The following is a 13,258-nucleotide window of genomic DNA, read 5'->3' on the forward strand; positions in this document are numbered from 1 at the left end:
ATTTCGCACAACACACTGATTGAGTCACAAGTGTACTCGAAAAATTGTAACGCACGTGTTACCAATATGATTTCAAAAATCACTCAAACATATGTACAACAACCATATTCAATAACATGAGCCAATTTCCATAGTCACAAATTTGCATGTCACAAAAATTGGTCACAATCCCACAGGTCACAACCATTTAGCACTTGACACCATCGAGTCACAAATGTAATCGAAAAATTTCACTTCACACCGTTGAGTCAGACAAAGGATTACCAATAAACCACGTTAAAATTTGAAAATTTTCCCATCAATAAAGCACTACTCCGTTCAAAGTCACTCAGCGAGTTCAAAAATAAATTACCCATATGACCATTTAACGCAATAGACTACAGAGAATACTTACATTGTTCGATTTTCATCTTCGAGATTTGATCGAGGTTTTCGGGGTTCCATCGCAATCACGTTTACCGACTTGTGGACTTCTGACGTTCCGTTGATGGCTTCTAGAGGGACTGTTTATTTTCTGTTGAGATTTTCGATCACAACTCCGGGTTTTTGCCATTACCAAACGCTTGGAGTACTTGTTTGACTTCGGGTCACAAATACAGAAGCGAGAGGGTAAATGAAGACCGATTTCAAATTTAGGGTATGTATCTTATATCACGGTTGATCGTGAAGGAATGTGGAATGCGTTTGAGCAGTTTAGAAAGATTTCTTTCCCTTATTTAAAAATTTTCTCTCTTTACTATGAACGTAAAATGTGGAAACGGTTAGAGATAATATATATATTAAAATGTTGATAAATAATTAATTACGACATGATTTCTAAATTAAGGAACCTAATTACTTAATAATGAAATATGAACTTAAAATACTTCAGTGGCTGTAATTTCCACGAAGTGTATTTTATACACTTATTTGAGCCTTAAAATGTATATATTTGAATTTATTTTGATTAATTATGATGTAATTCATTGTATATTTTGTTTTTATTAAGTATATCTCGATGATTGAAAGTGAAATTGAACAAAGGAAAGGAAAATGGTGCAATTCAAAGTTCAAAAACTTAATTGCAAATTTTTAGTAGTTGATTCGGACCATAAAACGATATGTGAAAATTGCTAGGAATTGATTTGATGCAATTCGAAGTCAAAAAATGAGTTAAATATGATCAAAGTATTTTCACAAATTAATTTTTAACCGCACAAGTTATATTTAATATTTTTACTGGATATTGAGATATATTTTTGACATAGCCCTTGTTTGATCACCATTTTGAGGGAAAAAATGATTTTTTCAATAATGTATTGATGGAAAATGTGTGGTTAGAAAATAAGGAAAAAATTTGAATTTGCGTAAAATGTGTGATTGAAATGATATCAAATCACTATTTAAGAATTTATTTATTTTTTGGAAAGAATGGGCTCAAACAAGGGCATGCTAAAAGTTCGAATTAGAAAAATACTATTTCTAATAAAGTTATAGCCATTTTCGTTAGTTTTTCAACACACTTCGAATCACCTCAATCAGTTATCGTGAAGAGAAACTTATGATAAAAATATTAACATTTGTGCAGTGTTAGTTAAGATGGGCGCTCCCAACTTCGAAAAACTAAAACATAAACTAACAATTTAATCCATGCGATTGCCCAGGCAAAAATAAGGGTTGAACATGCTATTGCTAGATGGAGCTAGATTCATCTTCGACTTGATTTTGAACGTGATTTTTCATATATTTCTCAAGCATTATAAATACCTAGCAGCCTCGTACGCTGAAAAAGGGACTTATCCTATACATATTTCATCCATCAACATTAATCAAGAGAGGAGAATTCAAATGTCTTAGGTGAAAATTAAAGGGAAAACGATAGATTTTCATCAATTGAAGATTAATTCTAGGATTTTTGGGAAATCTGGAAGAAGAATTAGGAGAATCAATCAAGCAACCATTGGAGAAATTCAAGAACATCAAGATTCATCCTCTTCTACTTTATCAACTTAAAAATCAGGTTTTGTTCTTCTAATAAATCACGATTCTTTGCAATTCTAGGTGTTAGTAACATTCAGTTTAAATTTACAAAACCCTTACAAATTGTTCACTAGAACAATTAGTTTACTTAGTATAAATTCTCTAAATATATTTGACTATGCGATTAGAGTTACAAGTGATTGACACTATATTGAGTACACAATATTCGTGGAAACGATCATACTCTTCACTTTATTGCTTGTTTGTAGTACCATACACTTGCGATAAATTAAAGGATCACCCCCCTCATCGACAATAATTTGTGCAATAATTATTCGTTTTGAAATAAGAAAATAACATAAGCAAAAAGGTCACTAGGTGGATCACCCATTATTTTCAAAGTATCCTACAATAGCACGGAAATGATTCGGTTTTGTTGTCTTAGTATATGTTTGGCAAGTGTTTATTAATATATTAAAATTAATGTTGAATAAGTGAATATTGCTTATAAATTTCTCTGAATTTTTAATTTTTAGCGGAACGCCTTAATTATGGCTGTTTGGGTAAATCCAAGAAAGCCCAGGAGATGTTAAAAGCCCGTTTGGTTAATACAGAAGGTGTAGGCACGAGAAAGGCAAACATCGTACACTTCATTTGCGCGTTCATCTGCAAATGCATTCCGCTCCTTCTCCTCAATCTTCTTCTCCGATTCTACCGACAGGACTCAACTGAGACAATAAATTTTCAATCCCCATTTCACCAAGAAAAAAATAGACAGTATACCAAAAAGGAAAAAAACAATAGGTAAAACGGGGAAGAAAAAGAAGAGAAAAATGGCAACAGAAGCATCCGGCGGGGCTGTGAAGAAGAGGCAGAAAAAAGGGAAAATCGTGCAAGAAGTTACCAAAGTTTCCGAAGCCACTCGAATTAATGTGTCCAAGATTCTTGAAGAGTTCCGTAAATCTGACGATGAAGGTAATTTAAATCCAAACGAAAAGAAGAATTCGTGTATTGATTTATTGAGAGAGAGAGAGAAATAATGTGCTTTCGTGTAAATCTTTTGTTTTTTACTTATTGCTTAGTTTTGATCTGGTTGAACGCTATGTTGAATTTGATTGATATTTAAGAACTTTAGCAGCTATATTTTTATTTACCTTTTCAGGAATTATATTCATTTGCCTAAAAATGTAATCCATGTGCACATTCTATAAGCATTTATCTTTTAGATTGCGCCCATAATTATATGTATGTACGATGATGAGGTTTCATTTAGCCTGGAATCAATTAAATAGTACAGTGAATTAGAAATTTGAAAAAATTTAATGTTATGAACCAGTGAGGCTGGTTGTATTTGTAAAACTTAAGTTTCAATTCAACGTGTAATAACAGATTGTTTGGAAGATGGACGGAGTATTAATTATCAGGCATTTCATAGTATAATGCTGAGTTTGTTTGGACTTAATGCTGTCCTTGCTTGTTCATTCCTAAATATGAAGTTTGTTCTGTACCTGTCTGCTTTGAATGAAACTATTCATTGCCCAAATACGACAAATATGACGGCAGCTGGTTTCATTTGTTGCACAATATAACACCTTTTTTTCATTCTCAGACAAAATTATTGTTTCCACCACTATATCGGAAAGGCCAAAAACATATTCAGATTATTATTTTAATACATTTCATTGTATTGTCATTTGACAGATGTACCGACTCTACCGTTGATTGCTAGATAGTGTCTATAAGTTTGGTGCACTTTCTTCTTTTTCTTTCTTACTTTTTATGCTTGCTGCAGAACAAGAATGTTGAACCCCAAATGGAAAGATTGAAGTTTAAGACTTGTCCTTCTGTTATTTATTATGTTCTTATTTGGTGAAAGATTGAAATTTAAGACTTTTCCTTCTGTTATTTATTATGTTCAAGTGTTATCCGGTATGCTGATGTGTTATATTATCCTTCTTGTCCAAATGTTTTACTGTGCGACATGAACGACTTGTTTCCATTTTCTGACTTTTTCTACTGAAATATTATTTGGTATGAACTCCCTTTTTATATATTATATGTGATTGTCCTTATGTAGCTCAACTGTCAAAATGAATCACTAATGAGCTTGGAATACACAAATATTTGATTAAGCTGTCTGACAATTATTAATTTATTTTATGGTTTGCTACATAACCATTTTCAACCATACATTCACACAATAAATTATTCTACATGTATACCAAAAACTTTTCCCTATTTCTTAACCACAAATTCTCCTAAAAATCATTATCCAAAACTCTTTTTTTTTCCGTAAAATAATGGTTGTCAAACAGGCACTAAGATTTACATGATTATGTGACTGTAGATAACTTCCACACGAGTAATTAACGCTGAAAATTGGTAGCTTGTCTGAGTACTACTTATGCTTGGAATTAAGGGGACTACTATTTGTAAATGTCTACGAAGGTAGTTTCATCTTATATCAGGCTGTGCAAGCCGATATGATTTGAAATTCTAGTACACACTTATCAGCTCTTATGCTTGGACTCTTCAAAATGGTTGAAGTACGTGTGTCGGACACGACATGGGTATGGGTGTGGGATATGTGTTGGATCCTCCAAATTTTAATCGAACACTTCGCCGTTTTTGCTTATTCTTCTTTCTTTTTTTTTTTCCCCCCGTTTATGCTCTCTATAAATCTAGCGCCACCTCCGAGAGGGTAGAGAAAGGTTACGGAGGTAAGTTTTCCCTTCTTCTTTATTTTTCTTTCCCTTTTCTTCTTTTTTTCCTTCTTTCCCTCTCTGTATCAGTGATTTAGGATTTTGTTTGTATACAATGAACATGTGTTCCATATAGTGCTATTTAATATTCAACTAAGTTCAAATTGCAATCAAGTCCCTCATTTTCTATTTTATATAAGATATAAGATTTAGTAATTAACTTCCCATAATAAAAAATGAAATTCCAAAATTCTATTTTATTCGTCTTAACCCTTTATTCAATACTTATTTATTTTTTTGTGAATAATTGATTTTGGTCTATTTAAAATGATATCTTTGGTTAGTAAAAAAAATTGAAGTTTGGAAAACGTACCCACGTACTCGTGTCCAAAATTTGGATTCTTTTTAGCTATGTTCCCGTATCTTACATTTTAGAAAATAAAATATCCGACACTTAAATATGTACCCCTACCCAATACTTGTACTTGAGTTAGAGCATCATAGCTTGTCAGTCCAATCTAAACGATCTTGATCACAGTATTTTTGGATTATGATATGATATATGGATGACTGGAATTATAACTGATGGATATTTTTTCTAGAAAGAAGTAGATAGGCTTATAAAAGCGTAGAGTAGCATGGTATTAATGATTGGTTATGGATAATAGCATTAAAAGGTACAAGAAGCCTTGAAAGTTTGTGATGTCAAAATTGAAAGGTGAGCACTATACCTACAAGGTGTTCTAATTGATTTAGGCAACTTTGACCACATTTTTGTGCTGGTTATGCTCTGCATAGCTTACTACTGTTTGTAATTGCACAACTAATTTAGCATGTCTAACTTTCACTGATGCAGTGTATACATTTGAAGCTAATCTGTCGAATCGAGATCGAGCTGCAGTGCATATCCTATGTAGAAAAATGGGACTGGTGTCCAAGAGTTCTGGGTAAGTAGTTACTTATAAGCATGAGTATATTACCTAAAAGATTTTGGTTTTTAGGTTCTTTATCTTTCAAAAGTAACTCTCTCTAGGGGCGGTGATAATCGACGAGTTTCTGTTTATAAGACCAAAAAGGAAGTGGGCAAACAGGGGAAGGAAAATCTTGTTTCTTTCAGATTTTCAGCAGAAGCAAAAGATGTTTTACAGGATTTGTTTTCTCGGTATCCCCCTGATGACGTAGAGATGTCTGAGAATAACGTTGGAGAAAGTTCTGGTAGAACTGATATAGTACAACCAAGAAAAGATGACATATTTTGCAAACCTGCAATGACCAAGTCTGAAATTGAAAGTCAGGTGGTATCGCTTGCTTCAAGAATAGAGAATTCCCCATACTTGAGACAGGTCTAGTGCCTTATCACTTAGTTTACTTTCCCATTGAATCGTGTGCACTCTTAGTACTGTTATTTATCAGCTTTAAATGTGAAAACCATGCATGTTATCGTGGTTCCATGTTACAGATCACCGAGGAGAGGTCTAAGCTTCCAATTGGATCTTTCAGGGATACCGTTACATCAGCTTTGGAATCTCATCAGGTTGTCTTCATCACGTGTTACATAAAGCTTGTCTGGCACAGACTTTTTCAAGTGAAAAGGATTATTTTGGAGAATGTGTGGTTGAAAAGTCGGGAAAGTTGTGGGCCCATAGAACATGTGGTTGAAAATTATCTTAGAGAAAAATGATTTTAGAAAAATCTGTTCCAAACAAGCCTATGGTGTAATTTATTTTAGTAGTTGCCTAGTTGTCTATAACACATATATGCTGAATCACATTGATGTCATGTAACAATTATAACTGCTAAAATCCCAGAATTACAGAATGTTGAAAGGCTATGTACAAAAGACTCCTACAACTAGGAAGCCTGGTTTACAGAGAATCGGAGAAGAAAGATTCTGTTTATAATTTATTTTTCAGCTTGATGGGATTTGTGGTTTTCGGTGACTGCTTTTTTAAAGTGTAGAGATCCTTTTTATGTTTAAATTTGCATTTGTTTATCTCCTTTGGATCATGCCCAATAAATTAAAGATTTTTTCATCTTTCCAAAGCAGGTTGTGCTCATATCTGGTGAAACTGGATGCGGAAAAACGACGCAGGTGACTATTTCTGCTCCCTGCGGCTGTGTCCCTTCCCAACCACCAAACAATAGTTAATGAACTTATAATCTGAATTGTAATGCATTTAGTTTTTATTTATTTTTTCTTCATTTCGCTAATAAGTCATATTTACCTTTTTGCAAAATATTGATTGCTTTTGTTTTGAAAGGTGGACAAAAGGTATTATGCTTTGTGATCTGAGATTTGTAATGGGATTGTGGTTTTTGTCGACTTAGTTCGTTATATTTTCAAGGGTTGAAATTGATTATGAGTTACTCGAATATTAGAAGCGCAGTGCTTCAGCTTAAAGGCTGAGGATAGAGTTTTATTGTTTCATAAGTATCTTGCACCTACAAGACAAACGAAATCCTACTCTTTTTTGTGTGTCCATGTGCATAGAAATGCATTGACATTCCAAATTGCAATTCGTAATAGTACTATTTCCTTTTTTAGTAAATATATATGGATGTTTATTCAATGCACTGGAAGCAAAAAAGACAATCCACTAACTTTTAATTTGTATATGTTTCAAGTCAAGAATAATCGTGTTATAGAATAGAACATAATCATATTTTACCCTGTTAGAATGAGAAATTTGAAATGTCTACTTAGCTTGCCCTTGTTTGATTCACATTATTTTTAAAATACATTTTTCTCTCTTTTCTTTTCAACCACACATTCTTCAATAAAATAATATTATATGCAAATTCAAAACTTTTTCTTTTTTTTAAACCACACATTCTACATCAATTTACTATTTTAAAATACATTCTTGAATAAAAATGTGGCTCAAGCAGGCCCCTAATGAGCTCTTACTCCTTTTGTGTGCGTAATTGTGTATGAACTTATTTTACACAACCTCTGCTTGTCTGAGAATGGGAAAATATTTTAAATGAAACAAGTAATTTTCTTTCTTTTTTATTTTTAGTTGTCTGGTATATATGGTGTTTGCTTGTGGAGGCAGAGCGAATCAAAACATTTGATATATCAAATTAATTTTTGACTACAGCAAGATATTTGGACAGTTTCGATATATTTAGTCACAATGCTCCTTCCTGGTCTTGTTGGTTTGGCTTTCTGCATAATATCTTTAATATTGTTATTTTGAATATGTTATTTATATTATCCTCATCACAATCAATATGATTCAGGTCCCACAGTTTCTTCTAGATCACGTGTGGGGTAAAGGAGAGACATGTAAAATTGTTTGTACTCAGCCACGGCGAATCTCTGCCACATCAGGTGGGCAGAACCAGCCTTAAATATATATGTTCCCTTTTCCCATCTCTTCTCGATTTTCAGATATGTGTAAATGTCTTTACTCTTTGATGTTTCGAGTGCAGTGGCAGAGAGAATTGCTACAGAAAGAGGGGAAAATGTTGGAGATACAGTAGGGTACAAGGTACTTCTAGAAAAGAAAGGCAATTGCTGTGAAATTATGTTTCCTTGCATTGAACATCAAATACACCTATATATTTATGGGCTATACAAAAAACTAAAATGGGAAATAGAAAAACTGTACAACTAACATTCCTAATTTGTAAAATTGGTTAGGCTTATATTAAATATAAATTACAGCCACTAATCCCTTAAAATCAGCCATCACTTGTAGCAGAATATTCTCCTTTGCAACATTACTAATCCATGAAATCAGCGATAAGTTATTGCAGAATATCCTCGTTCGTAACAGTACTATACAATCTAATCAATAGATGTGATGCTGTTTATTATTGTTGTTGATATTTATCAGCACTGTCCATAAGAAACAATTATATGACACATGCTATCTCATCATCTTAACATTTAGCAATTCATAAGGTAAAGGTGGGAGTGGGCTACTGTCATAAAATTTACCATTAAGACTTGATTGTTTCCTAAAATTGATTACATTCTGAGCAGAAGCAAATTCTCTGCACAAGCACTTATGTTGAAACAACTAAATCGAAATAGATAAGCTAACTGTTCTCCTGTCAATAATAGTTAGAAAGGACACCATGGTAGGGTGCAACAGTTAAATTGCCAGTAGCAGAAGTCTTGATGAGGTCCATTCTCTCTTGTTGTGCTCTGTGTGAACTCTCCATTCCACACTTCTTTGTACTGTAGGTATACTAAATACATACCTTTGGCATTGAAAATATTACTGACTTTATCTACTTCATGGGAAATGCTAGATACGGCTGGAGAGCAAAGGTGGGAAACATTCTTCTCTTCTGTTTTGCACCAATGGGATTTTGTTGAGGGTTTTAGTTAGCAAAGGAGCTTTTAAGGATACTGAAAATTATGTCTCCGACTTAACCCACATCATTGTGGTAATGTTTTGTCTCTTAACTCATTTATATTATGATTTCCAACAATCTAAATGACTTTTCATCCTCTGATAAATGATTGCTATAAATACTGTGCAAGTATTCCCACACATCAATTCCCTTTCCACGCGTAATTTCAAATCCTAGTATCTTTTGTGTACTTTTTGCTTTCATTTATAAAGTAAGTTTTACAGTATCTATGTATCATCCATTATATGCTGTTCTCATCTTGATGGTCCGTTCCTGACAAACTTGTTCTCACTTTTAGGATGAAATTCACGAAAGGGACCGCTACTCTGATTTCATACTAGCAATTATCAGGTGCCTTGCCTCGGGATCACATTCTCTCTCTTCAGTTGGCCCATGAACTTATGTCTCCTTTAGTCATCATGATATAGTATTTTATGTAGGGACCAGTGAACGTGTCATTGTTTGATGCCTAAAGTAGTATTTGTGTTACCTAATATGATATTTGTTTTTTCTTGGAAAACAGCTTATTGGTTAAAGTGCCTGTTTCATCCTTTGCTATGAATCTGGCTTCTCAATTTGTTTGGTATTTCTATTTTGATTATACTATGTCGAAATTTTTGTGCTAATTTTGTTCTTTTTGTCTCCAGAGACATGCTTCCTTCATATCCTCATTTGCGTCTGGTTAGTTTTTTCCCATGTCTTTTTTGTGTACCTTGATAAACATGCAAAAGTGTCTGTCTGCCTATTCATGTTTACTCTAGCCAGTCCAGGTTTGTTGAACTCCCCAAAATTTGCTGACCAGCTAAACTTGAACAGGTGTTGATGAGTGCAACAATTGATGCTGAACGATTTTCAGATTATTTTGGTGGCTGTCCTATTATTCGAGTTCCTGGGTTTACTCATCCTGTAAGTTCTAATAATATATGAGGTGCTGCTTTTTCTCTATCAAAATTTAGTATATGATATGTGAAACATCTTCGTTCAGGTGAAAAGTTTCTATCTAGAGGATGTACTTCCTATACTGAGATCAACAGAAAACAATCACCTAAAATGTACTTCAGATGATGTGACAATGGAGGACTCTATCTTAACTGAGGAGTACCGAGTAGCTCTTGATGAAGCTATTGACTTGGCTTTGTCAAATGATGAGTTTGATCCCCTCCTTGATTTAATATCTTCTGAAGGGGGTCGAAAAATCTTCAATTATCAGCATTCTATAACTGGAGTTACTCCACTGATGGTATTTGCTGGAAAAGGCAGAATTGGTGATATTTGTATGCTCCTCTCTTTTGGTGTGGACTGCCATTTACAAGCCAGTGACGGAAATACTGCTCTTGATTGGGCTGAGCGATTTAATCATGTAGAAGCTGCTGAAATTATTAAAAAACACATTGAGAAAACCTTTTCCCACACCGAGGAGGAAAAATTACTCAATAAATACTTATCTACTGTTGACCCTGAACTAATTGATTATGTGCTCATTGAGCAGCTACTGAGAAGAATATGTACTGACTCAAAGGATGGAGCCATTCTTGTTTTCCTCCCAGGTTGGGATGATATAAATAAAACAAGAGAGCGTTTGCAATCTAGCCCCTTTTTCAAGGACGCATCCAAATTTGTCATTATATCTCTTCATTCCATGATCCCTGCAATGGAACAAAAGAAAGTTTTTAGACGGTCCCCTCCAGGATGCCGCAAAATTGTTCTTTCCACTAATATTGCTGAGACTTCTCTCACCATTGAGGATGTTGTTTATGTCATAGAAAGTGGACGAATGAAAGAAAAAAGTTATGATCCATATAATAATGTGTCAACTCTTCATTCTTCTTGGATTTCAAAAGCAAGTGCAAAGCAACGTGAAGGACGTGCTGGACGGTGCCAACCAGGGATTTGCTATCATCTTTACTCAAAACTTAGAGCAGCTTCCTTGCCAGACTTCCAAGTTCCTGAGATTAAGAGGATTCCAATAGAAGAGCTATGTTTGCAGGTACTTACCTCTCCCTTCTTGCTTCCGAGAGAATGTGCAAATATGACTATACGAGTATCAAGGACCCACCATGCATGAGGCGATGTTTCACTGTTGACATGTAATGCTGCTTTTGTTTTCCAGGTGAAGCTTCTAGATCCATCTGGCAGAATAGATCAATTTTTGCAGAAGACATTGGACCCACCAATTCATGAGACCATACGTAATGCGATCATAGTTCTTCAAGAGATCGGCGCACTGACACTTGAGGAGAAACTTACAGAACTTGGGGAGAGGCTTGGATCTCTGCCAGTTCATCCACTTACGAGCAAGATGCTTCTTATTGCAATTTTATTGAACTGTTTGGACCCAGCATTGACCTTAGCTTGTGCTTCTGACTATAGAGACCCATTCACTCTGCCCACACTACCTAATGAAAAGAAGACAGCTGTAGCTGCAAAATCTGAGCTAGCTTCACTTTCTGGTGGCCTTGGTGATCAGTTAGCTGTAGTAGCCGCCTTCCAGGGATGGAAAATTGCAAAGGGAAAGGGTGAAGAATCTCGGTTTTGTTCTCGCTACTTCATATCTTCAAGCACTATGAGAATGATATCACGAATGCGAAATCAACTGGAGAATGAATTACGACGGAATGGTTTTCTACCAGAAGATGCATCTAATTGTAGCCTAAATGCCCGGGACCCAGGAATAGTCCATGCTGTCCTTGTTGCCGGTCTTTACCCGATGGTTGGAAGACTGCTTCCACCTAAAAATGGTAAGAAGCCCATTGTGGAGACTTCAAGTGGTGATAAGGTTCGGTTGCATCCCCACTCAACCCTTTTCAAGTTATTGTTTAAAAAATTTAGCATTCAACCTTTGATCATGTTTGATGAGATAACTCGTGGAGATGGGGGGTTGCACATTAGAAATGGTAGTATTGTCGGTCCGCTTCCATTATTATTATTGGCCATGGAGATTGTAGTGGCTCCAGCAAATGAGAAGGATGTTGAGGGTAACGATAGTGGCTATGAAGATACAGATGTCGATGATAGTGATGAAGATAAAAAAGAGAGTCATGATAAGTCAAATGCTCGCCGCGAAGAGGACGTTATGTCCTCTCCTGATAATGCAGTTAAAGTCATTGTTGATGGGCGTCTTCCTTTCGAATCAACAGCGCTTGATGTCGCTCAAATTTACTGCCTGAGAGAGAGACTCTCTGCAGCAATATTATACAAAGTAATTTTCTGCGTGCACGTTATACTTTTGTTGTTATAGCAAGTACTCGAAGGAAAAAGCTTTGTGGTTATAGAAAAAGTTCTTAATTCATATCTTGTGTTCCAGGTGACCCATCCGCGGAAAGTTCTTCCAGAACATCTTGGAGCCTCTTTGTATGCAATTGCCTGTGTTCTATCGTACGATGGAATGTCTGAGATCTCATTGCCATTGGAAACCGTGGACTCGCTATCTACAATGATTCGTGCTGCCGATATTGGTCAGTCGAATGGTAGGAAGAAAATGGCGACGAATCAGTATCCAAAACATTATAAGCCGCTGACGAACCATGGGAAGCACCAGAATTCTGTCCCAATATCAAAAAGGTAGTTCTACTATTGATATTGTAAAGCGTGAATCCACATCAGTAGCTTGCATTCACCAGTTCCATTCTTCCGGGCATCACTGAGATACACAGAAAACTCGTAAAGGTACTGCAAAACCAGATTTTGCACTGCCATGATGAGATAGTATTTAAGATGTTTGGTTTTATCGTGATGGCTCCTAGTCGCGTACAAGCATTAATCTTTTATTAATATAGCATTAGTTGTCCGTTCTGCATGTTGTAATCAAAATGACCTCACTATCCTCACTGAAAAAAAAAAAAGACAAAAAAAAAGGAAAAAAAAAAAAAAAAAAAAAAAAAAAAAAATTTTTTTTTTTTTTTTTTATCTCTTTTAGTTTAAAAAAAAAGAAAAAAAAAAAAAAAAAAAAAAAAAAAAAAAAAAAAAAAAAAGATTTTATTTTTTTATTTTAATATTATCATATTCTTGTTTAAATTTTTTTCCCCATAGTTATATTAGACGTTTTTTGGTCATAGCTTCAGCACTAATTACAATGAAACCAAACAAGCATAATAGATCTCAATTTTTAGTAAGTGTCAAATAACAAGTCATGGTACAGTTAATCTACGTCTAAAAAGGAACGTACGTTCATTTTTTGAGCCTTTTAGGATGTTAACGAGCGAGAGTATGATGTGGTATATAACTCTATA

General features: G+C 34.7%; 1 protein-coding gene across 3 annotated transcripts; it reads left to right on the top strand.

Annotated features, from left to right (window-relative positions):
• The first annotated feature begins 2,565 nt into the window (after positions 1–2,565).
• On the top strand, positions 2,566–12,867 carry LOC111384011 (DExH-box ATP-dependent RNA helicase DExH6-like). Of its 3 annotated transcripts, none has more exons than XM_023008220.1 (14): positions 2,566–2,934; positions 5,518–5,608; positions 5,695–6,004; positions 6,121–6,195; positions 6,709–6,753; positions 7,905–7,995; positions 8,097–8,155; positions 8,925–9,062; positions 9,328–9,380; positions 9,677–9,710; positions 9,846–9,935; positions 10,015–11,016; positions 11,140–12,228; positions 12,334–12,867. In XM_023008220.1, exons 1-14 carry the CDS (start codon positions 2,793–2,795, stop codon positions 12,592–12,594), a joined length of 3,480 nt encoding a protein of 1,159 aa, XP_022863988.1. In that variant the 5' UTR covers positions 2,566–2,792; the 3' UTR covers positions 12,595–12,867. The 3 variants fall into 3 exon arrangements, with proteins under 3 accessions (XP_022863988.1, XP_022863990.1, XP_022863989.1); XM_023008221.1 differs by having other exon boundaries at positions 2,915–2,934; positions 5,682–6,004; XM_023008222.1 differs by lacking the exon at positions 8,925–9,062 and having other exon boundaries at positions 2,569–2,934.
• The last annotated feature ends 391 nt before the right edge of the window (positions 12,868–13,258 follow it).

Source organism: Olea europaea, unplaced genomic scaffold (assembly GCF_002742605.1).
Source record: "Olea europaea var. sylvestris unplaced genomic scaffold, O_europaea_v1 scaffold2809, whole genome shotgun sequence".
NCBI classification, from domain to species: Eukaryota; Viridiplantae; Streptophyta; class Magnoliopsida; order Lamiales; family Oleaceae; genus Olea; species Olea europaea.